The following is a 22,773-nucleotide window of genomic DNA, read 5'->3' as shown; positions in this document are numbered from 1 at the left end:
AAATTTGCCAGTGATGGAGAATCCATCACAATTCTCGGTCAGCTTTTCCAATGGTTAATTACTCCACTATTAAAAAATTGGGCCTTATTTCCTGTCTGAATTTGTCTAGCTTCAACTTCCAGCCCTTGGCTTGTGTTTGACCTTTGGCTGCTAGATGGAAGAGTCCATTATTAAAGGCTTTTTCCCCCATGTGTAGGTACTTATAGATTGGGATCAAGTCACCTCTTAACCTTCTCTTTCTTCAACTAAACAGAAAGCTCCATGAGTCTCTTGTTATAAGGCATGTTTCCTTTATGATTCCTCTGGCTGATAACTGTGTTAGGGCCCTTCTAAATCAGCTTATCATCCAGAAAAAATCCAGTTCTTTTAATGCTGTCTCTGCTTACTCGGCAGTCTGGTCCTTGTGTTGGGACCTTGCTTTAAGTGACAGCAACCAGGAGATGCTCTGCAGCTGTGTCCCATTGATCTGAGGCTCCTGAAAGCATTGATTGGCTTGCCGGTGAAATTCTCAGGCACTGCTAACCCTGGAGCTTTGCTGTTCATGTGTGCCAGCATCTTAATTAAACCTGGTTCCCACTCCTTTTATATTTAATGGGCTAGTGGGAAGGGTTGGGGGATTGTGGGTGGGTGTAACTAATACAGCAATGCCTACCTGGGTTTGCAGAGGGCCTGACCATTGCTCTAAGAGGGAGGAGCTACTGACTAGGGGATGAAGGTTTTTGTGGTAGAGTTGTGATGGCAGGGGAAATGTTGGGAATTGATCCTGGTTCCATGTACCAGTGGCTGTGATAGGTGCTGGGTCCCTGGGGGGACCCTGAATCAGAGCTGAGAGAACACGTCACAGAATTTGACACACTCCTGTCTCTGGGCAGCTCCTAGCATGGGACAAGGATGGCACCAGCTGGGGTACAGGAACAGTTACCTGGTTACCAGGAAGATGCGGTCTTGATTACTGGGGAGAGGAGAGAATGGTTACCTAGTTACAGAGGGGATGGTTACCTAGTTACAGGAGGCCACTGTTGTAGTTACTGGGGGGTGGGGATGGTTACCTAGATAGCGGGAGGGACACAGTTACCTGGTTACCAGGAGGGTGTCGTGTTGGTCAAAGGGATGCCTGTCCTGCCTGGTTACAGTGTTAGCAGGCAGCCCCCTGTGATGTCAGAGATGATACCCTAAACCTTTCACCAGATACATGGAGGGAATTGCTGGAGCCCCATCCCAGAGGGAACATGGATCCCAAGGAGTGGAGGGGCTCAGTAGTAAGTGTAAGAGGCAGCATTGTCTAGTGAGGAGTCAGGACTCCTAGGTTCTATCTCTGGCTCTGGGCGGGAGCGGCATCTAGTCAAGAGCAGGGCAACATTGTTGGAAATGCTTCTCCCAGTCAGTGTAGAGTGACTGCCCAGCCCCCAAACCTCTTTGCGAACCCTTTTCCTCATGCCCTGGTGTTTGCCTCACCCCCAAGGGGCAGAGTTAATGGCCCCTTCCCTTGGATCTGGGAGTGGTGGGTAGGTGACAGTCCTCAGCACCATGAGAATGGCATTTTTTACCTTGGCAGGATGTATCTAGAGGGGAACAGGGTGGGGCCAGGACCCGGGGGGTGCAGAGGCTAAGGTGGGCAGAGCCAAGACATGAGGGCAGGAAGGAGCAAGGCCTGAACCAATAAGGAGGAGGAGTCATGGCCTGTTCGGGCACCATGTTCCATTTAACTGGGTGGGTGTTGCTCTCCCTAGGCAGGGCACATGTATCAGTTCACTTGCTGTAGCTGCCCTGACTGGGCCTGAGGAAGTTGCCCACCTGGTGACCCTCCCCCACTGCCCTGTCCTGCACCTGTAGGTGCCACAGGGATCCCCAAGGCATCTCCCCTGTGCCCAGTATGGCCCAGTCCCAGCTGGGGGCATCACTAGTCCTGAGTTCTCTGACCTGACACACACACAGGGACCCAGGAGTCCTGATTCCCAGGAGCCATATAGGCAGGGACAAGGAGAGGGGAGTGGGTTCTCTAAACATCATAGTCAGAGCTGGGGATAGAACCCAGGAGTCCTAACTCCTAGCCCCCTGCTCTAACCTGCTGCTCACCCCACACTCCCCTAAGCTCTGGGGACTTTCCAAACCAGTTTAGCAGGTTGTGGAGGAGGCTGAAGGTCAAAGAGAACCTCCCACTCCCCAATCTGGCTGGGACAGTGCCTGCCTGGGGGTTCCCCTCGTGATGAGCCGACTGTCCCTGCTCAGAGTCAGGGTTGCTTATGCCAACCCAGGAGCCCCATACAGGCACAAAGGGCATACCAGGACTCCTGGGTTCTATCTCTAGCTCTGCCACTGACCTTGCACAAGTCCCTTCTCCTTTCTAGAAAAAGAACAGGAGTACTTGTGGCACCTTAGAGACTCCTTTCTGTGCTTTAGTTTCCCCTTCCACCCTTTGTCTATTTAGACTGGAAGCTTTTCAGGGCTGTGTGTCTGTGCAGTGTTCGGCATGATGTGGGGCCCCCATCTGGGTCAGGGTCTATGCAGCAGCACCCAGTGTGATGGCCCCTGGGGGCTGAGTGGGTAGGGTAGGCAGAGTGGGGTGGGGATTTCCGAGCAGTACAGTCAGTCGCTAAGAGTCTGGGAAGGCCCCAGGCAACCTTCCAGTGCCTGGGAAGTCAGGTCACACCTGTGTTTGCAACTAAACCGGACCCAACCCAGCCAGCTGGGTTAGCAGGGGTGGCTGCAACATACACGCACAGCCCTCTGCTATCCCAGCCTGGGCTCCCCTCCAGCACTGCCGGTGGCCCTCAGTCCTGACCCACGGCCCCTGCTACCCCAGCCCTGGCCTCCTCCCCCACTTCCAGCTCTTCCAGCCTCTCAATCCCAACCTGCAGCCACCTAGTGGGCTGGTTGGATCTGCCCTGGGAAATTAATACTAATGACACTTAATGAAGGGCCATTTGTTTGGCCATGTCAGGCAGAGGTGAGTAAATGAGTCCCATGTGACTTGGGGGTGGGAGTGACAGCTGGGTCCTCCTCAGGGGCTCAAAGTGACCTTCAACGACCTTCAGCTCCCAAGGCCAGGAGGAGGCAAGTTCGGCTGGGCAGGTACTAGGAACGCGAACTGTGGTGGGTTAGAGCAGGAGGGCTAGGCGGTCAGGATGTTCCCCAGCTCTGCCTCTGACTTGCTGTGTGACCTTGGGGGCACATCTCTTCCCCTACTCTGTGCCTCAGGTTTCCCCTCTGGCCACTGGGGATCATGCCTTGACCTGACTCCCAGGGAGTGGTCAGGGCTGGTTCCTGAGGATTCAGGAATAAATGTGTGGGCTTTGAGATCATCAGGTGTGTAGGGCAGAGAGAGTCTCCTCAACTCCCAGGATGTGGCCCCCAGCAGGACCCCCCCTCCCTCTAGTACATTCCTTTGAGTGGTTTGGCCTGGGCGTAGAGTCTCCTTAGGGTCACCCCAATCTGGGGAAGTGTGGTTAGACACTGTCCCATTTACTTGCTCCCAGGAGTCTCGCCTCCTGCCCATTAAGTGAGACACACAGCCCCAGTGTGGTCTAAGCTGCCCCTTATTTATTTCCCCCTTTCCTCCTGCTATATGCTATATGCCACCCCATGAACCTACTGCCACCTAAAATCGTCCCCATGATCCTACAGCCCCACACTTACTGCCCACTGAGAGGCTTCAATCTTTTCCACCCACAGCAGGCTGAATTGTCCCCACAGGATTCCCCAGGACCCCCTCCCCCAGCACCAAATTAACAGTCCTTTATTGCTCCCATCAGATCAGTGACCACTCTATGAAACCCCAGATCAGTCGCCTACCCCAATGACCCCCAATAACCCTCCAGACCAATCCCCTGCCCCAATGACTCCCGACCAGCTCCCTACCCCCATGATCCCCCAGACCAGCCCCCTTCCCCAATGACCCTCATGATCCCACAGCCCAGCCCCCAATGATCCCCTAGACCAGTCCCCTACCCTCATTGACCTCCATGATCCCCCAGACTAGCCCACTATCCCCAATTACCCCAATGATCCCTCAGACCAGCCCTTTACTCCCATTGACCCCCATGATCCCCCAGACCAGCCCCCTGCGCCAATGATCCCCCAGACCAGCCCCCAATGACCCCCATGATCCCCCAGACTAGTCCCCCAATGACCCCCATGATCCCCCAGACCAGCCCCCTGCCCCAATAAGCCCCCCCCCTTAATTCCCCGAATGTCCCCAGCAGGTCCGTGCCCCTCTGACTCCTCACAGCCCGGTCCCCAGCCCTCCGGGCGCGGCGCTAGCTCGCGGGGCGCAGCGAGGTTGGAAGTCAAAGGGCGAGCGCGTGCAGCCAGGCCCCGCCCCACTGCTGCATATTCATGAGCGCGGCCCCGCCCCTTCCATTTGTCAGCTGGGAGCCCAGGAGGAAGTGCGCCGCGATGTCCTTTTGTGTCCTACACTCGGAGCGCAGCGCAGCGAGCCGGGCTGAGCCCGCGCCCATGGCCCGGCCGGCCCCCCGCGTCCCGGGCCACTGAGCCCCGCCCGGCCCGGTCACGCCACGCCGGGCCCCAAGGTCAGTGCGGGATCGGGGCAGGGGGGCCCCCACCCGGCCCATGTGACTCCCGCTCCGCAGTGGGGGCTTGGGCGCGCACGGACGGGCGGACACGGAGACAGACGGACGCTGCAGGGACAGACAGTCACGGGGCGGGACTCGAGGGGACACAGTGGGAACAGGCGGGCGGACAGACTTGCAGGGGCACCGGGGACACATGGACAGACTTGGGGACGTGGACGCTCCTGGGACCAGACAGATAGACAGGGGGCTGCCCAGTCGGACACAGACAGACTCCCAGGAGCACACGGACAGACATGGAGCCTGACTGACAGACACGCGCACACATGGCCAGCTGGGACAGGGCTGACCACCCAGGCGCACATGGAGACTCACGGGGTGGATCCCTGGGGAAACACAGACACCTGGACAGACCTGGAGACTTGCAGGGAGGTGAACAGTTGTATCCTGGTGCAAGAGCAGGTGTCTGTGTAAGTGACCATGTGTCAGTCACACAATCTCCTGCCAGGACATGGCATCTCATGCCCCCCTGCTGCCTGGGGCCTGGTGGGCGCCCTGTCCAGCTGGTATGTGTGGAGTAACTGGATGGGGGAGGGGAATGGCAGGTGTCAAACTGCCCCTGCCCCCCAAGCTCAAGGCTCCATGACCAGTCAAGCCAGAATCCTCCAGGGTCAAAGGTCACAGTCCTGAATTGGCCCAAGGCCTGACCCTGAAGGGGGGAGTGTGTGTACAGAAACAACAGGGGTGAGCTAGGCTGGGATTAGAATGGGGAGGCTGGGGAATTCTCCCCCACACCAGAAATCCAGAATCCCCCTCCCCCTCCGCACCTCCAGCACATGATGGGGCCAGGAACCACCCACCCAGATGATGGGTAATGTCATTTACTGGGACTCGCTTCGACTGGGAGCAGAACGCGGTGTCACCCCTCCCATACACACCAGCGTGCCTTCTGGCATACGTTCCTATGGTCCATTGCACCCCCTGAGGGGCGGGGGGAAGAAAGTTTGACCAACTTTTCTATCTCTGTTCTACAGATGGGAGGGAAGTTACTGGGGGAGGGGTATGCATGTGGGGGGGAGGGGATGTAGAGGCAGGGTAAGGATTGGAGTGCAGGGGGAAGGAGGGTGAATGGGTTGGCAGGGTGGGGTGAAATGGGGGTACTTGGTCCCCGTCTTCCCCCCAGTGTCTGTCCCAGATGTCTGGGTCCCAGTCCTCATCCCAGTCCCCAGGGGCTGGGAGTGCCTTAGGGCTCCAGATTAGTCCCAGGTTAGTCCAGGGGGTTGGGCAGGTATGGGGGGGGGGGGAGGGGGGAGGGGGGGGCGTGGATAGTGGGGGGCAGAGCAAGGGTGGAGGTTGGGGGACTGCAGAGGGGGAAGAGTGCAGGAGAGGGAGAAGAGGACAGTCTTCTGTAAGCACAGTGGGGCACGATGGAGGGTCCAGGCCTCATTTCCCCTCCGCCTGCTCTTGCGTAACTCCCCGCCGCGGGACATTAGGAAAGAGACAAGACTGCACAAAGGGGACAAAGGTCGGGGGGGAACATGGGGACAGACAGAGTAATAGACACGGCTGACACTCCTGAAATGCTCTAGGGGACTGGGATGCCATGCATGGACACAGTGGGGAGCACACTGACATGGGGCTAACACACATGGACACAGCCCCTTCCTCCCCCGCCCCAGCTGGACTAAAGGTGGCCTCTAGGATTCATTCCTGGCCCAGTCTATGCCATCCCAGACACCTGGGTTCCATTCCTGATCCCAATTTCTCCCCCTCCTCATGGGCTGGGAGTGCTGCCAAGTTAGTCCCAGTGTGACGGAGGAGGGATGTGGGTGCTGGGCTTGCCTATGTGTGTTTGTGGAGGAGGGTACAGGCCTGCAGGGCTACGACCCCTCCCTGACCCCACTGGCTCCATCGGAAGAGTGCCCTGCCTGGGTCCGTAGGTGGGGAGCACAGACAGTTCAGCCATGCCTCCCGTCCCCCCAATTCCAGCAGATCCCTGCTCCCCAGAGGCCCCCTGCCCAGAAACTCCTCCAGAGCCTGGCGCTGAGTCAAGCAGGGAGGGTGGGAGGTGCCCGGGGGGGTGAGCCCTGGAGAGTGTGTGTGGGGTGTCTGAGCCCTAGTGAGTGGGGGTGGATGTGTTGGGGAGGGGGAGCTGTCTGAGCTGTGGCCTCCAGACTAATCCCTCTGCCATGACCCTTATCTGCCTCCTGCAGCCTGGGTTGACTTGAGCTCTGGGGAGGGGGTTAATTCCTGTACCGGAGCTGGGGGGAGAGCACAGAGCTGAGGCTATTTCCGCTTCTGGATTGTTGGTACCACCTTTTGCCATCCCAGAGACCCCCGCCCTTGCGTGCCCACGCACAGCTTCCCCCAAGCAAACACACACAGCTCCCCGTACCCGCCCCCAGCCTGCGATCAGAGTCTCTCTCTCTGTGACCTTGAGCCTGTCACATGCCCGACCCTGAGATACTGGAGCTGGCACTGGGAGTGGGAGGGAGTGTGCTGAACATCTGGGAAGAGGCCCCTAGGTTTGGGGGGGATCCCGGGCAGGGGTGCCCAGCTCTGAGGGTCACAGCTCTGACATCAGAGCCAGCAGTATGGGACTGAATCTCCCCATGGCAGCTTTCCCAGGGCCCCCAGGGGAGCGACCGGGATGTGGAAAGGGACCTGGGTGCCTGGGATGGCAGTGCAGGGCACTCGACCCTAGGGACCTCCCACAGAGTCCTGGCAGAGTGTAAAAGGGCAGGGATTGGGCAGTCCAGATGGGGGAGAAGTGTCTCACTGCCCCCCTCCCACACCTCCCGTCTCCCACATATATCGCCCCCTGCAGGCCACCCCAGCCATGTCGTCTCGGGATCACCGTGCTGAGTTCTTCATCAAGACGGAGCCGGCCTCCCCGGACAGCCTGGCCCAGCGCAGCCCCAGCGGCTCCTCCGATGCCAGTGGTCCTCCCCATGACCCCGAGCCAGGGGCACTGACCCGCCGGCGCCATGACAACAACCCTGATGAAGTCTTGCCCCGGGGCAAGTATGTGCTGAGCTCCCTGCCCAAGCGCCTGTGCCTGGTGTGCGGGGACGTGGCCTCGGGGTATCACTACGGCGTGGCCTCCTGTGAGGCCTGCAAAGCCTTCTTCAAGCGCACTATACAAGGTAACCCCCTGCATACCCCCAGCCTGGGGGGGCCCTCAATCCTGATCCACAGTCCCTGCTATCCCAACCCCAGGCCCCTCCTCCGCTGATTGCTGCTGCGTGGATGGGTAGTGGCTCCCTGCCCTTCAGTGCACTTGGAATTGGGTCCCGGTTTCCCAAAGGGGGCCAGTCACACACCCCTGCCCCTGTGTCAGCTTTCCAAATGCTGGGGGATTGGCTCAAGGGAGGGTGACAGCTCCAAGGAGAGGGGATGGGGCGGCTGCCCCAGGGCTCCCTGCTCATGGCCAGTTGGTGATTTTCCAGGGGCAGCGGGGGAATTTGATTTCGCTGAAATTGTTTTATTTTTCCCTTGGGAAAATTGAGATGAAATCTCTTGAGTGGAGCCCAATAGACTCCACCGGCCTCAGCTGATGCAGTGCGTCTTGGGAGCTGTAATTCAGATGGCTTGCATTCCCCATTCTCCTGTAGGCTGGGTTTCCCAACAGGACTACATCTCCCATGATGCACTGTAGTCTCCCTTGCTGAGCCTCCCCAGTGCCTGCTAGGAGCTGTAGTGCAGGTGTTTCATGGGGTGGTTCTCCTCCCTGGGCTGGGCTACATTTCACAGGATGCACTGCGGTCTTCCCTCTCCTAGCTGCGTTGTGGGAGATGTAACCCAGGAGCTTGCAGCATTAAGCAGGAGGGTTGCTTCTGCTTTGTGGGTGGGTGTGTGGCCCTGGCCTCCCATTCCCTTGGGACTACATCACCTGTCCCCCCAGTTCCTCCTCCATCCCTCAATGGTTTGGCCCCACCTCACTGCATGCCCCTACTTCCCCAACCCACCACAGGCTCAGCCCCATCTCCTCTCTCCCCCAGAATTTTCCCCACCACCGCTTCAGCTCATCTCCTTCCTCCGTGTTCCCCCACATCTTCGGTCTCAGACCCTGTCTCCCCCTGAACCTGGTCTCAGCCCCGTCTCACCCCGCTCTTCCCCCAGGCAGTATCGAGTACAGCTGCCCGGCCAGTAACGAATGCGAGATCACCAAGCGGCGCCGCAAAGCCTGCCAGGCCTGTCGGTTCACCAAGTGCCTGCGCGTTGGCATGCTCAAGGAAGGTACGGGGGGTGGAGGGACACAGGGTGGGGGCTAGGGGGAGAGCACAGTGGTTGGGGGGGCTGGCAGGGGGAATTGGGAGGGAACTTGGGGAGGGGGAAAGAGCTGGGGGAATTAGAGGGCTGCTGGGGGGGGCAGTGGATGGTGAGCTGGGGGGCAGGTGTGGGAGGTAGGATATGGGAAGGTTAGGTAGCCAGGGTAATGTCAGGGGGAACCATCAGGAGAACCCTGGGGGGAAAACAGCCCCTCAGTTTCCCCCTGCTGTTATGAGAGCAAATTGGTCCCCTTGGGAATAGGGGAATGGGCAGGATGGGTGGGGAAGAGGGAGGGTTTTGGGGGTGCATTCTGACCCCACATCTTCTGCTCTGCCCCCTAGGGGTGCGGCTGGACCGTGTGCGAGGGGGACGCCAGAAATACAAGCGCCGCCCTGAGGTGGATGGGGCCCCATTCCCCAACACATTCGCCACCCCCCAGATTGCCACAGTGACCAGCAAGAAACCAGGTGAGTGGGGTGAGGCTGTGGGTCAGGATTAAGAGGCAGAGTAGGGCGGAGGGGGAAGCCCAAGGCTGAGGTAGCAGGGGGCTATGGGTCAGGATTGTGGGGTACGGGCAGATCTGGGAAGAAGGGAGGATCCCAGGTGTGATAGGGTGTTAGAGGGGGATGGGGTGCTGGGGAATCTCCTTTCACATTGCCCCCTCTCTGCAGCCCCCATTAACCCCATGGTGTCCCACCTGCTGGTGGCGGAGCCTGAGAAGCTGTATGCAATGCCTGACCCAGCACTGCCCGATGGGCCCCTCCGTGCCACCAGCGCCCTGTGTGACCTGGCTGACCGCGAGATCGTCGTCATCATTGGCTGGGCTAAGAACATCCCAGGTAGGGCCCCACCTCCCCTGCAGCATTTTTTATGACCCCCATCTCCCACCCAGCGTGGCCCCCATCCCCATGTGCTGCCCCTCCCCCAGCGCTTCCCTCCTAATCCTGTCTCCTTCACCCCCTGCAGGCTCCTGCAGCCTAGCCCTGCTCCCCTGCCCCCAGGGTTTCCAGCTCCAACCTCCATCTCTGCTTCCTAATCCCTGTTCTCGTCCCAGCCCCCTAACTCCTGTCTTCCCCTTCCCCGCTGCAGGGTTCCCAGCCTGCGCTGCCCCCTAACTCCTGTCTCTCCCCTGCAGGGTTCCCAGCGCTGTCGCTGGCTGATCAGATGAGTGTGCTGCAGAGCGCCTGGCTGGAGGTGCTGGTGCTGGGTGTGGCCTGGCGTTCGCTCCCCTGCGAGGACGAGGTGGTCTTTGCGGAGGACTTTGCGCTGGACGAGGAAGGGGCGCGCGCGGCAGGGCTCTGGGAGCTGAGCGCCGCCCTCCTGCAGCTGGTGCGCAAGTACCGCGCCCTGCGGCTGGAGCGCGAGGAATACGTGCTGCTCAAGGCCCTGGCACTCGCCAACTCAGGTGGGTCCTGCCCTATGGGGGCTTGGGGTGGGGGCAGTCCTCTGCACCTGGCTTTCATCTCCCTGGGCTGGGCTCAGCCTCCCTCCCCCCAGGCTCTGCCTGCCACAGCTCCCTCCTTGACTCCCACCCCAGACTTCATTCAAGGACATGGTGGCCCCTCCGACGGTGCACAGCAGTGACATGGCAGCCCTCCCCCCCCGCCCCCTCTCTAACCCTGGATGATTCTCCCCCCACACCCACACCCAAGTGCACATCAGCAACGTTGGCCATGTCCCCGCCATGGGTCTCCCCAGACTTGGTGCATAGTGTTCCCCCCCAGATTGGGTGCACATCAGCAACACTGGCCACGCCCCCCACTCTAACCCCCATGGTCTCCCCCCAGACTCGGTGCACATTGAGGACATGGCAGCGGTGCAGCGGCTGCGGGACGTGCTGCATGAGGCCCTGCTGGAGTACGAGGGCAGCCGACGGCCGGAGGAGCCGCGCCGGGCGGGGAAGCTGCTGCTAACGCTGCCCCTGCTGCGCCAGACGGCTGCCCGCGCCCTGCACCACTTCTACGGCATCAAGCTGGGAGGGAAGGTGCCCATGCACAAGCTCTTTCTCGAGATGCTGGAAGCCATGATGGACTGAGACATGCCCCCGCCTCCCCCTCCCCGCCATGTGGGGGAGACAGAGGCATGGACCGGGGTGAGGGGCCTGGGGAAAGACACAGACCTGGGGCAGGGAGACAGACACATAGATGCGGGAGAAAGGCAGGGTGGAATGCAGACAGACACGCTGGAGAGACACAAACGGGAGGAGTAGGGGTGGGTGGGGGTGAGGACAGACACATGGACACTGGGGCAACAGGTGCTGGGAGGACAGACACAGACGCTCTGGCTGTGGGACGGGGGGGAATGCATGGGGACAGTAAGGCAGATAGTGGAAGATGTGGCTGGGGGGAACTGCAGCGTGGCCACAGGGCTGGGGGATGGGCATGCTGGAGACGGACCGGGGGACACTGGTGGGAGGGGACAGACTGACACGGGGACCCAGCCCCCCATATGCACTGGAAGCCATATTCTAACTTATTATCTGGGGGGAGGGATTTAGTGGCAGGGGGAGAAGCACCAGGGCCCCCTGTGGAAGCCATAATGGACCTGAACAGCACAAAGCTGGACTGCAGGGGGGAGCGTGTTAATCCCACATGCACAGACCTGGCCTGGGGGGATCCCTGCTTGTCCCTGGCTCAGAGCAGGGGAACCCCCCAGCTGAGGGGTGCTTGCCCAGCAGCCAATGTGTGCTGGGTCTGTAGGCAGCTTGGCACTGGAGGGGTCAGTTAGGTCGGGAGGGCAGTAACAGGGGCAGCTGATTCTCTCTGAAGCGGGGGCCTCCTAGGGACACCACCCCATGGCAGGTGTCCCCCTCCTCACTTGAGTCTCTGAACTCTCTGCTTAGGGGAGAAAGTGTGTGTGGGAGAGAATAATCCCCCATCCCAAAGTGGGGACCCCCTGAGGCTTCCCAGCCCCTGCCCCTGAGTGGGGGTGAGGGGTTTACAATATCCCTTCAAGCAATAAATGAACAAACTATGTATGCACTTGGCCAGGGGAGGGGAACCCCATGAGGGTCCCTTGGCTCAGGGCTGGGAGATCCCTGTAGTGGGGATACCTTAGATGAGGAGGATTGTGGGGGTCCCCTGTAATTCAGAGGAGGGGAGTGTGTGGGAGTCTCTTAGATTGGAGGGGGGTATATTCTTGTGTCCTGGGAAGGGAATTGAGATTTGGGGAGTGGTAAGCCCATACTTCCCTTGAAATATGGGGGAGGGTACTGGAGCCAAGGACTTCCAGTGGGGTTTTCCAGGGAAAATCCAGTGGGGTGACATAAGTGGGGTGAGGGGAACTTAGCAGCAGGGTCTGGGAACCTCCACTAAGCGCTGATCTCTCTTCTCCCCTCCCCCCCCCCCCGCCAAGCCCCAGGAGGGGGGAGAGTCTGGGGGGGGTGGGGGTCTGACGGGGGGGGCTCCTGCTGTAGTTAGGTCCTTGGGGGGGGGGGAGGGAGGGGCTGAAACAGAAGGCTGGAATTGTGGGAGCGGGAGCACAGCACTGTGATGGGGTAGCTGTACAGATAGGAAGAGGGGTTGCAATGGCTTGGGCATATTGGGGGGGTCCCTCAGGATGGGAACAGAGGCCAGTATCCCCTCCACCCCCCTCAAATTTCCCCTTGCCCTTCTGCCCCCCATAGCAATAAGCCCCCCCTCCCCTTGGGGTGGGGGTGAAGATGCTGAGAAACATGTACATAGCAATATATCAGACTGTATATTTGTTGCAGGATAATACGTGACCCCTTCATCTCTGCTCCCCTCAGAGGGGTGCACCCTCAGTCCTCCCATTTCTATAATGAGTGGGGTGACGTGGAGGGGGTTTGTATTAAATTATGTATGTGTATATATTATAAATACCTCTATTTTGTGTATAGGTGCTATACACACACATACATAGAGCTATATTCCAGAGCCAGAATAAACCATGGAGATCTCAGACTGTGTCCAGAGTCTTCCTTCCTAGCAATTAAGAAGGAACAAAAGCATTGTCTTGTTCTGTGTTTGTGCAGCACTGGGCCCAGTGGCAGCCTTGATCTTGCCTGGGGGTCTGAGCAGTGCCTGGCCCAATGGGGGACCTGCTTCAGGACTAGGTCTCCTAGGTACTACTGCAATCTAAATAACTGTACATGAGGAAAGTGAGTACGGTGCAAGGTGTGGCAGACCAATGTTCGGCTAGACCAAGGGCTAATGGGGGATGGGGACTGGACTAGAACAGAAGGGCACCAGCACAAGTGTGGTTGCGGGTAGCCCAGGGCTAGGATAGCAGAGTGCTGCAGGTTGTGATTGAGGGGCACGAGCAGGGGAGGGTGGACGGGTAATGGATGACATGCCCCATGCCAGGCTCCACCTCACAGTTTTATTTATACACAAACCAAATGAGCACAGAATGTTTTCTACTCCCTGTAGAACCCTCCCTCCCCCTGCCACACCCTCCCAGCCCAGGAACTCCCTCCCCCACCCCAATCTTCCCATCTTGGCCACCCTGGCCCTTCACGTCTCCTCCTCGCTCAGCAGCATGTTGGGGATGCCCTTGGTGATGGGGAACTCCCGGCCAGAATCAGGGCACTTCAGGATCCCCTCCATCACCTCCACCTATGGAGGGGAGAAGAAACACAGGTCAGCTGCAGCCTAAAGACAGAGGGATGAGCTGTGCCCCGGCCCTGCCCAGTAATGCTGTCAGGGAGGGGTGGAACGTCCCCAGACCACCAGCCCTCCCTTCTCGTTTTTTTTATTTTGCTGCAGTCACAACCCCCTATCATGATTCTTAGCAGCTGGGGAGGAGGCAGGATGAGCCACAGAAGCAAAAGGATGCTGGGAGCCCGGTGCCAGGGCATCTGCTGGACTCTCAGCCACCCAAGAGTGGATTCCAACAGGCAGCTAGAGCAGGGGGAGAATCCCCCACCATCAACATTCTCTCACTGCCTGAGGGGGCCCCCCCAATGTCGACATTTGGAACAGGGGCAGCAACAGCAAGAGGTACCCCCACCCTGGGGGATCCCCAGTGTCTCTGTGGGCTGATAAGTCCCCGGTGTCTCAGCCAGGCCAGGAAAGGACCTGTGTTTGTAACAGGCCCCGTCATACAACCTCAGCCACGGGTTTGTGGTGTCTGGGATATAGTGCCCAGCACCAGCCAGGGAGCCGGTGGGGGGTTGTGGGGGGGGGGGGCGTTTCTCACCTCCAGCAGCACGTGATGCACCTTCCTCAGGAAGTCCTCGTTGTTCTCGTACTCAGGGGGCAGCTCGTGGGGCAGGTCCGACAGATGGCCCAGCTGTAGGGAGAGGGAGATGAATGTCACAATGCTGACTCCAGAAGAGAAACTTTGCTCTGATTGACCCAAACGCTCCCCAAAGCCACTTCCCTCTCCAATCCCCGCCCCAAGGCTGCTGTGCCAATCCATGCTGCCCATCTCCTGCCATGACAGCCCTCTGGGCAGGAGGCTGGCCCCGTGTCTAGCGTCCCCAGCACCTAGGGTGAGCCCCTCCCCCTGCCAAACTCCACCCACCTATGCCCTGGACGGGGCCAGCCACTCCCCCCATACTCACGCTCTCCGCAGCCTCCACCAGGGCCCCCCACTCCACCTTGGGGATCATCCGCGCCACGAACTCCTGGTTGAAATCCACGTTATTCACTTTCACCTCGGTGGCCTGCGGGGAGGGGGAGGGTCAGTCCGGCTAGGCACGGCCGGGGCGGAACCCCCGAAGGGGCAGGTGGCATCACCCCCATGGGGGGAGAAATCAGCCCTGGGGCCCCCGACCCAGCGCTGGGGCAGCCCAGGGGGCAGGGATACGTGGCCCCTGTTACCTGGATACGGAGGGGGAAACCCCCCCCGGGCCGCACCCCCCGCACGTGCGAGGTCAGCATGTTGTGCGTCAGCAGCTTCATCCTCGCGCCGCTCCCGGTGTCACGGCACACGTGGGGAAGCGGTGAGACGCCAATACTCGGCTACTTCCGGTTCAATCGCACCCCTCCGAACACTACTTCCGGATGGAATGTGCCCTACTCAAAAGGGTCCGGCGGCTGAACGGGAAACACGGACCCGAACCTGAGGGTTCCGGGGAGATCTGGAGACAGTGTGCCGGTCCCCGATGGGGAGAAGAGAAGAATTAGACGCGAAACTAAGGGGTTAAAACATGCAAATAGTGTTCAAATCGCATGCAGATTATATTGAAATTAAGATGTGCAAAAAGCAGGAGAAAAACACTCAGATTAATCACAAATTATATATTAATTGTATGCAAATTCAGCGTGCAAACCACTTGTAATGTCGCCCTGCCAATCAAAAGCAATCTGTATGTAAACAATGTGCAAACCGGCCATGCAAATGAACCACACATGATATGCAAATGTGATGCAAACCGACCTGTGGGTTGCGGCGCATGGGCATTCCAGTCCACCCCAAGGTTGGTAGGTCCCCCAGGCCTTTTCCATGGCAACTGTCATTCAGGCGGTCTCCATGGTGACCGCGTGGCGGGGTGTGGCGGGGCTGGTGCTCCGGCGGGGGCGGGGGCTGTTGCGGGCGCCCCCCCTCCCCGGCTCCAAGCCCAGAGGAACCAGGAGCTTCGGTGTCCGAGCAGCTGCCATGGCGCCCGTCAAGGTGAGACCGGGCGGGGCGAAGAGCGGGACACCCCGGGGGCCTCAACCATCCAACCTGCCCCGCCCCTAGCTGGGGACCCCCCCCCAACTCAGCCCCAGCGAGACCCGGGGCAGAGAACGGTCCCCTGAATGGAGCCTCCTGGACAAGCCCCCCTCCAAAATCAGGGCCCCCAGCTAGGGTGACCAGACAGCAAGTGTGAAAAATCAGGACGGGGGTGGGGGGGTAATAGGAGCCTATATAAGAAAAAGACCCAAAAATCGGGACATTTGGTCACCCTACCCCCAGCAGGGCTCCCCCTGGCAGCTCCACTCGCCAGCTGGGACTTAGGGCTTGAGAAGAGCCCTCTCCCACCCTCCAGTTTAGCCGCCGATGCCTCCCCCCAACCGGGACCCTTGAAACCTGAGACCATGTCCCCAGTCCCTGAAGCTTGGAGGGTCACTACCCCCTTGCAGGACCCCCCCCCCCGAACTGTTGCCTCACAAGGAAGGGAGCAAACCCGGGGGGAGGGGGTTGGAACAAGGGGGTGACACTGAGCTCCCAACTCCTTTCACATCTAGGGGGGGCAGGGAGAGGTTGGGAGTAGAAAGGGCTGATTGGGGGGTGAGTGTAAGGCAGGCTGGGGAAGGGGACATTAGGGGAAGGGTGAGCAGGGCTGGGGTTGAGAGTTGGGGGAGGAGTTAGAGTTAGGCTGTAGGTTATGGGGTGAGATGGGAGGCAGGAGATGGGGGTTGGGGGGTAGGTGGGGACAGAGGGAGCTGGATTGTGGGGGAGGGGAAATGGGGTCAAGGCTGGGTGAAGGTGTGGGTGTGAGCTGGGGATGCTGGATTAGTGGTAAGGGGTTAGTGGGAGGCAGGGGTAGGATGGGGGAAAGATGGGGGTTGGTTGGGGTTCTGGGAGCTGGGCTGTGGGGGGGAGGAGCAGGCTGGGGAGGGAGGATGGTTGATTGGGAAGGGAGGTACATGGCAACCCAGAAGATTTGGGGCATGGGCAGGGAACTGGGGTTGGTGTCCAACTCATGAGATTGAGTAATCAGTTTGGAAACTCCCAAGGCAGGGGTGCTGAGTCACTGAGTGTCTGCCCTGTGGGCCTCCCCCCATGGGTTGTAGTGACAATACCCCCCCACAGACACAATTGAGGGATGCACACAGGGCTCTCTTGCTCCCCAGCCATGGAGAGGCTCACCTCAGGCTTTACGCATCATCTGGAGGCTTGTCTTTGCCCCCTCCCAGTGCTGGGGAGCGGGATTCCAAGACAGGAAGTGGCTGGGTGACTGGGAAGGGAGACACACACCCCCCCCCGTTAGTCAGCTACTTGAGGCCCCCCTGTTGGCGCTAGGGCAGGGGTGGGGGTTGTAGCTGGGGCACGAGGAACCGGCTCCCAGTTGGAATTCCAGAGTGGGGGTAGCTCCTCCCCCTGCACTGGGAGATGGGGCAGAGGCCCTGTGGGGGTCTGGCATAGGCTTGCCTTGGGCAAGGGGACTTGGCTAGGCCTCCCCCCAGCTCTCCCCCCCTGTGCCCCCAGGTTGGAGACAAGCTGCCCAGTGTGGAGGTGTACGAGGAGGACCCCGGCACCAAGGTGGATGTGGCTGCACTCTTCAAGGGCAAGAAGGGGATTCTCTTCGGGGTGCCTGGTGCCTTCACCCCTGGCTGCTCCAAGGTGAGGCATGGAGACTCCCCCCACAGTGCCCCCTTCCCCTCCCCCCACTACCCTACCCATTTTAGAACACACACACCAACTCCAGAGCATCCCCTCCCCCACCCTTTGCAACTCCCTACCTTAGAGCACCCCCTCATTCTAGACTGGCTCCTCACACACCCTGCTCCCTGGAACGCCCATCCCAGAGTTCCCTCACCCCCCTCCTCGGAGTATCCCCCACCCCACCCCACCCAGCTCCCCAGAACTCATCCACCAGAGCATCACTCCCGCCATCCCATCCCTGGGGCCAAGGGAGCCGCAGGGTGGACTAGAAAAGGACACATTTGTGAGCTCAGTGTGCCCTTGCAAGCCAGGGGCTGCCCAACTCCCTGCCTGGATCCCTGGGCTGGTGTCTGATGCTGCCACCCCACCCCGCATGCTGAGGAACTAATGCTCTTCCTGCCCCCCTCAGACCCACTTGCCGGGCTACGTGGAGCAGGCTGGGGCACTGAAGGCCAAGGGAGTGGAGCTGATTGCTTGCCTGGCCGTGAATGATGTCTTTGTCATGAGCGAGTGGGGCAAGGCCCAAGGGGCCCAAGGCAAGGTGAGCCGGGGGGGTGGGGTGGGGGGCAAGGCACAAGGAGCCTGGGGCAAGATGAGCTGGGGAGAGAAGGGAGCAAGGCCTACGGGGCCCAGGGCAAGGGGAGTGAAGGGAGGGCAAGGCAGGGGGAGTGTGTGTGGGGGGGTTGAGCTATAGCACCCAGGGTGAAGGAGCCACACAGCCCAGACCAGGAGGAGCACAGAGGGCAGGAAGGGGCACCAGCCAAGGGGAATGTGGAGAGTCCCAGGGACCATAGCAAGGGGAATACAGAGGGTGGGACTAGGGGACCCAGGGCAGGGGGAGTGAGCAGGGATCAAGGCCCAGGGCAGTCTCCTTATAGGGGGGTGTATGGTGCTGAGTCTCAGGGAAAGGGGAGGAGTCTTTTCTCTCCCACACTCACCAGCATCCTAACCCCAATGCTGCAGGAGCCCTGCCCCCACCCCTGCAGGCAGTGTGTGACTTCCAGGCAGCAGTGAACACTTCCCTTCTCAGTAGGAGCTGTTGATTACGCAAGGGGGCATCTATAGGTTGTGTAACCTCAGGAGTGGGTGTGGCTCTTGCCACTCCTACCCTCCCGCCCATCTCACAGGCGCCTCTTCACTGGCTCCCTAACCCTTTCCCCCTCCCTGCCCCCAGGTGCGGATGCTGGCTGACCCCACCGGAGCTTTCGGAAAGGTAATGCCCCACCCACCCAACCCGTGCCCTCAGGCGCCAGCTGGGGGTATCCTCCTCCTGGAGCAGGATCAGTCCCAGTCTCCCTACCCACCTGTCTGTGTACCAGTCCCTGGCCCTTCCCCTCCTAACCAGCTCGACAGCCAAGATTCAGGGCCCCCACTCCCTGGCCAGTCCTCTTTCCCACCCCACTGTGTGCCTGTCCTCTGCTCCTCCCCTACCTGCTGTGTCAGATCCACCCCCCCGGGGGTGTTCCTGCTCTGGGACTGTGGGGGAAGGGGCAGTGGAACCCCCATCCCCTATTAGAGGCATCCAGGATTCTGTCCCTCCAGTGCCACCTCCCTGACACCAACAACGGGGGCTGGGTTGAGGTCAAAGGGCATTTGAGGACCAAGCAGCTCCAGAAGTGAAGGCCTGTTTGCAGGGGGAAGTTCCTGGGCTGTGTCCTCTGCCTGGAGGGGACTGGGGGGGCTGTCTGACCCCCCCTCCTTGCTTTCCCTTTCTCCCCTAGGCTACGGAACTGCTGCTGGACAAGGAGACCCTGCGTGACCTCTTTGGGACTAACCGCTGCAAAAGGTAAAGCAGTGGGCTCCTTACCCCCCAGCAGCCTCTGAGGATACCCCCCTTGGGAGAGCTGGGGTTCTCTGTACAGGCGAGGGATGGGCATGGGGATGAGTGTTAGGAGCTCAGAGTGGAGAGGATGCACCCCTGCAGTTGCAACTATGGGCCTCTGGGGTGTCCCCTTTGCCTGGGGGTGGGGGGCTGGATGTGGAGAGGAGGGGAAGTCCTCTTCTCCATCTCCATGGGAAAACCTGGGAGAGGCAAAGCCCCCCTGGCTATATCCCCACATTGATACCCCCAACCCTCCCTTCTCCATGATGGGGGTAGAGGGTGCTAGGAGATGTGGGAGGGAGCCCTGGCTGTGTCCCCACACTGAACCCCCAATCTCCCCCCTGGGTTCTCCATGGTGGTGGACGATAGGGTGGGAGGTGGGGAGAGGGGAATCACTGGAGGGCAGGGGAGGAGAGGGGGAGCCCCCATTGTGTTCTCACCCTGACCCCTCCCAGGTTTTCTGTGGTGGAGGATGGCACGGTGGGGAGGGGGCCCTGGCACTGACACCCTCCCATCTCTCTTAGGTTCTCCATGGTGCTGGAGGATGGTGTGGTGAAGGCTCTCAACGTGGAGGAGGATGGAACAGGGCTGACCTGCAGCCTGGCCAACAACATCCTCTCTCAACTCTGAGCACCAGGACACCAGGGTCCCTCCTGCTGCTGCTGCTGCTGCTGCTCCCTCCTCTTCCCCCCCCCCGCCCTAGCACCAGAAGCGGGGCAGCGCACCATCCTTTCCCTGCATGATATGATGGCCTCCCCCTGGGGGAGGGCAGGGGGGAGGGGTGCAGTGCTGCTGCTGCTGCTCCTGCTGTCATGGGATTGGCCTCTAGAGGGCACTCATGCCCTGATGGTGGTGTACTGCCCCACCATGCTGTGTATCAAGTGGAATAAACGGCTCTCGCCAGCCCTGCCTCTGTCTCTCTGCTGGGGGGAGGGGGGACAGGCATAGACAAGGCATGGTAGGGGTGGAAGCAAGGGAGTGACCCAGACCTCAGTTCTATCCTGCTCAGCCCTCCTCGCACCGAGTGCTGACCTGCCCATGCCTCCTGCATCCCCTCCCCCCCCAATCTCATAATCTCTTTTGAGGCCTTGGGGGCAGAATAAACAGCCTGGAGGAGCAGGGGCCACACAAGCAGAGGGAGATTGCTGGTGTGTGTGTGGCGGGGGTCTGTGCCCTAGAGATAGGGTGGGGGGGGATCTCTGGGAGCAATGTTGAATCAAGGGGGCAGGTTTCCTGCTGCCCTGATTTCCCTGCCATGGGAGAGTAGTCATACTAGAGCCCCCTCCCCTGTGGTGCCTCTCCCCAGGGTCTCTGATTTGCTGAGCTGGGGCTGGCATGGGGTCCCCCTGGTGTCATGATCTCCCCTAGCCCTGGGTCAAAGGGTCACAAGATCTAGGCTAGGCCCCCTGGACTTGAGGGGGGACTGGAACTCAGTGCCTCCCCCGCCCACCTCGAAGCAGGACCCCATTGACCACTCCCAAGCAGGATCTTTGGTGTGGGCCCCAGCATGGCCACAAGGGGGTGCTTGTGCTCCACCATGTTTGGTGTGAGGGGGAAGGGAGTGGGGTTTTGGAAACTGCCCCTCCCTGTGCTAGAATTCTCCCCCTGCAATGCCCTGGCTCCACTCCCCTCTGTCTGCCCAGGCCAGGAGCCCTGACTACTCCAAGCTCGAGTGACCAGATGTCCCGATTTTATAGGGACAGTCCCAATTTTTGGGTCTTTTTCTTATATAGGCTCCTATTACCCCCTCACCCCTGTCCCGATTTTTCACACTTGCTGTCTGGTCACCCTACTCTCAGCTCCCCACCTCCCCCAGAGTGAGAACACGGGCCTCCTTCCCCCTCAGACCAGGAACCCCAACTCCCCCCAACCCTCTAGCCCATGAGACCCCCCCCCTACTTTTCCCGAGTGGGAGGCCTGAGATTCCCACCCCTGCCCCATGTTCAGGCCTCCCTGCCTCCCACCCCCAAGGCCAGGAGCCCTGGCTCCTTCCCCCAGCCATTGGCTGCTTAGGTTCATAGGTTGTCCTGGCTCCTTCCCAGAAATGAAATCTGAGCCAGGACAATGCACGGTGCTGGGGGGATGATTTCCCGATCCTCACAGCAGCAGGGGGTGCAGGATGTTCCCCTGCGGCTGCGCTGCCACCAGCGTGGGGAGATTATTTGCCTCTGGCCTAAAATGATTTCTGAGGTGTATTATGGGTCTGAGTTCAGAGCCCTTGTCAGGCCGGGTGCTACACAGACTACCGCCCCCCAACCAAGAGTGGGCCCACATCCATTGGGCTAGCCACTGCAGCCCTATAAGGAGCAGGCTGTGAATCAATTGGAGACCCATCCCCTTGGATTGGGGGTTCAGAGCAGGCCCCCCAACCTAGCAGCATTGGGGGTACTGGGAGATAGAGCAGAGAGACTCTTGGGGGGCTAAGTGGGTTTTGGGAGAAAGGGGCTCAGTGGTGGGAGCTGAGAGCCATGTCCCAGGGGGGCTGCTGTGTTGCTCCCCCCATCACAAGGATGTGGGGTGCTGAAAGGCAGTACAGCTGTCACCTATGGGGCATAGTGGATCTCCCCACCGCTAGATGATGGCAAGATCTGACCAGGAATGATGCCTACAGGTTTATACTGGGGAGAGGTGGTGGTGATGGGGAGGGGGTCCACCGCACACACCCCCGATTAAGGGAAGGAGCCAGTCCCGCCCTGACGTGGTCGGGAGAGGGGTGCCTGTCACCTCCTCTCCAGGTTTGCTCCATGGCTGTTGATTGCTGGGGCCCTTCCTTCAGGGCTGGCCACAGTTGGAAGCAGGATGCCGGGCTAGATGGGCCCAAGGGGCTGATCCAAGGCAGGGGGGCCCAAAGGTCTGATCTGGAGGGGGTGGAGCAGGATACTGATCTAGATGGGTCTGATCTCAGGCAGGAGGCAGACAAGATACTGGCCAGATGGGCCTATGGATCCGATCTAGAGCAGGGGAGATGTGGGATACTGGGGTAGATGGGCCGATTGGGAGAGGTCCCCAATTCCCCCCAAGCTGGGGGTGGGGAGAGACCTACCGGCAGCTTTCAGGGATCTGGTAGGCGCCAATGGGAGTTTCCCTCCTCCCACCCACAGCAGGTCTGCTGTGGGTGCTGGTTTCCTGGCGTCCCTGCAGGCCCCCCCCACCCCAGCCGCTCCCGATTGCGGAAGTTCCTCTTTGCGCAGCGCAGAAAACCAGTGGGGGGAGCCTGGCTGGGGCGGGGGGGGAGCGGACGCACCTGGGTGCAGGGTCCCCCTTTGTGGGATCCGCACCAACCACAGAGACCCAAGCAGAGGATGGACAGGGACGGGTGTGTCTGGGAGAGCCTAGGGGATTTCGTCTCGGGTCCCCTTGTCACATGGGTGAGTGTGGTTGGGAGAGGGGAGCTGTGCATCTCTGGGAAGGGATGGGAGCCATGCCCTGGGTGGAGCTGTGCCCCTCGGGGGTGAGGGGTGGGAGCTGTGCCCTTGTGGGGAGCTGTGGCCCTCGGGGGGGGCAGGGATAGAACTGTGCAGAATCCTGCCCTCCCACGCCCTGCTGAGCCACCTGCAATCGGGACACTGTACCTACCCCTCTAGCAATGGGGTGGAGAGGGGGCTGGGGTGAGGAGGGAGGGGATTGGGGTTGGGGGTTAAATGAGGTGAGGTGGGGGTGGCTGGAAAAGTTGGAGTGAATGGGAGCTGGGGGTGAGCTGGGGGTTAGAAGTGAGCTGGGGGTTTGGGCTGAGGTGGGGGTGCTTTGTGGGGGTGGGGTGGGAGTGATCTGTTGGGAGAGGGAGGAAGGACCCATCCCCAGGGCTGGTGTGGGGGAGGCACAAGCCCCAGAAGGGACCCCCGGGGCTGGGGCCTTCCCTGACACCCTGGCCCC

General features: G+C 60.2%; 3 protein-coding genes across 4 annotated transcripts; 2 read left to right on the top strand and 1 right to left on the bottom strand.

Moving 5' to 3' along the window:
* Window positions 1-4,381: 4,381 nt before the first annotated feature.
* On the top strand, window positions 4,382-11,129 carry ESRRA (estrogen related receptor alpha). 2 transcript variants are annotated; one of them, XM_024210730.3, is made up of 7 exons: window positions 4,382-4,529; window positions 7,357-7,675; window positions 8,652-8,768; window positions 9,143-9,268; window positions 9,473-9,640; window positions 9,937-10,206; window positions 10,589-11,128. In XM_024210730.3, exons 2-7 carry the CDS (start codon window positions 7,369-7,371, stop codon window positions 10,834-10,836), a joined length of 1,236 nt encoding a protein of 411 aa, XP_024066498.1. In that variant the 5' UTR covers window positions 4,382-4,529; window positions 7,357-7,368; the 3' UTR covers window positions 10,837-11,128. The 2 variants fall into 2 exon arrangements, with proteins under 2 accessions (XP_024066498.1, XP_024066497.1); XM_024210729.3 differs by lacking the exon at window positions 4,382-4,529 and adding an exon at window positions 4,593-4,961 and having other exon boundaries at window positions 10,589-11,129.
* A 2,114-nt stretch (window positions 11,130-13,243) lies between these two features.
* On the bottom strand, window positions 13,244-15,006 carry TRMT112 (tRNA methyltransferase subunit 11-2). The gene is made up of 4 exons (XM_024210742.3): window positions 14,588-15,006; window positions 14,329-14,430; window positions 13,962-14,054; window positions 13,244-13,378 (listed from the first exon to the last, which is right to left on the bottom strand). The coding sequence occupies exons 1-4, from the start codon at window positions 14,666-14,668 to the stop codon at window positions 13,277-13,279; spliced, it is 378 nt and encodes a 125-aa protein (XP_024066510.1). The 5' UTR covers window positions 14,669-15,006; the 3' UTR covers window positions 13,244-13,276.
* Window positions 15,007-15,130: 124 nt separating this feature from the next.
* On the top strand, window positions 15,131-19,564 carry PRDX5 (peroxiredoxin 5). The gene is made up of 6 exons (XM_026650493.2): window positions 15,131-15,380; window positions 16,902-17,036; window positions 17,488-17,619; window positions 18,253-18,291; window positions 18,800-18,864; window positions 19,425-19,564. The coding sequence occupies exons 1-6, from the start codon at window positions 15,213-15,215 to the stop codon at window positions 19,528-19,530; spliced, it is 645 nt and encodes a 214-aa protein (XP_026506278.1). The 5' UTR covers window positions 15,131-15,212; the 3' UTR covers window positions 19,531-19,564.
* The last annotated feature ends 3,209 nt before the right edge of the window (window positions 19,565-22,773 follow it).

The sequence above is a fragment of the Terrapene carolina genome, unplaced genomic scaffold (assembly GCF_002925995.2).
Source record: "Terrapene carolina triunguis isolate 2854851 unplaced genomic scaffold, T_m_triunguis-2.0 Scaffold89, whole genome shotgun sequence".
NCBI classification, from domain to species: Eukaryota; Metazoa; Chordata; order Testudines; family Emydidae; genus Terrapene; species Terrapene triunguis.
The sequence above is the reverse complement of the archived record's forward strand: the minus strand, read 5'-3'. Positions and strand labels throughout refer to the sequence as shown.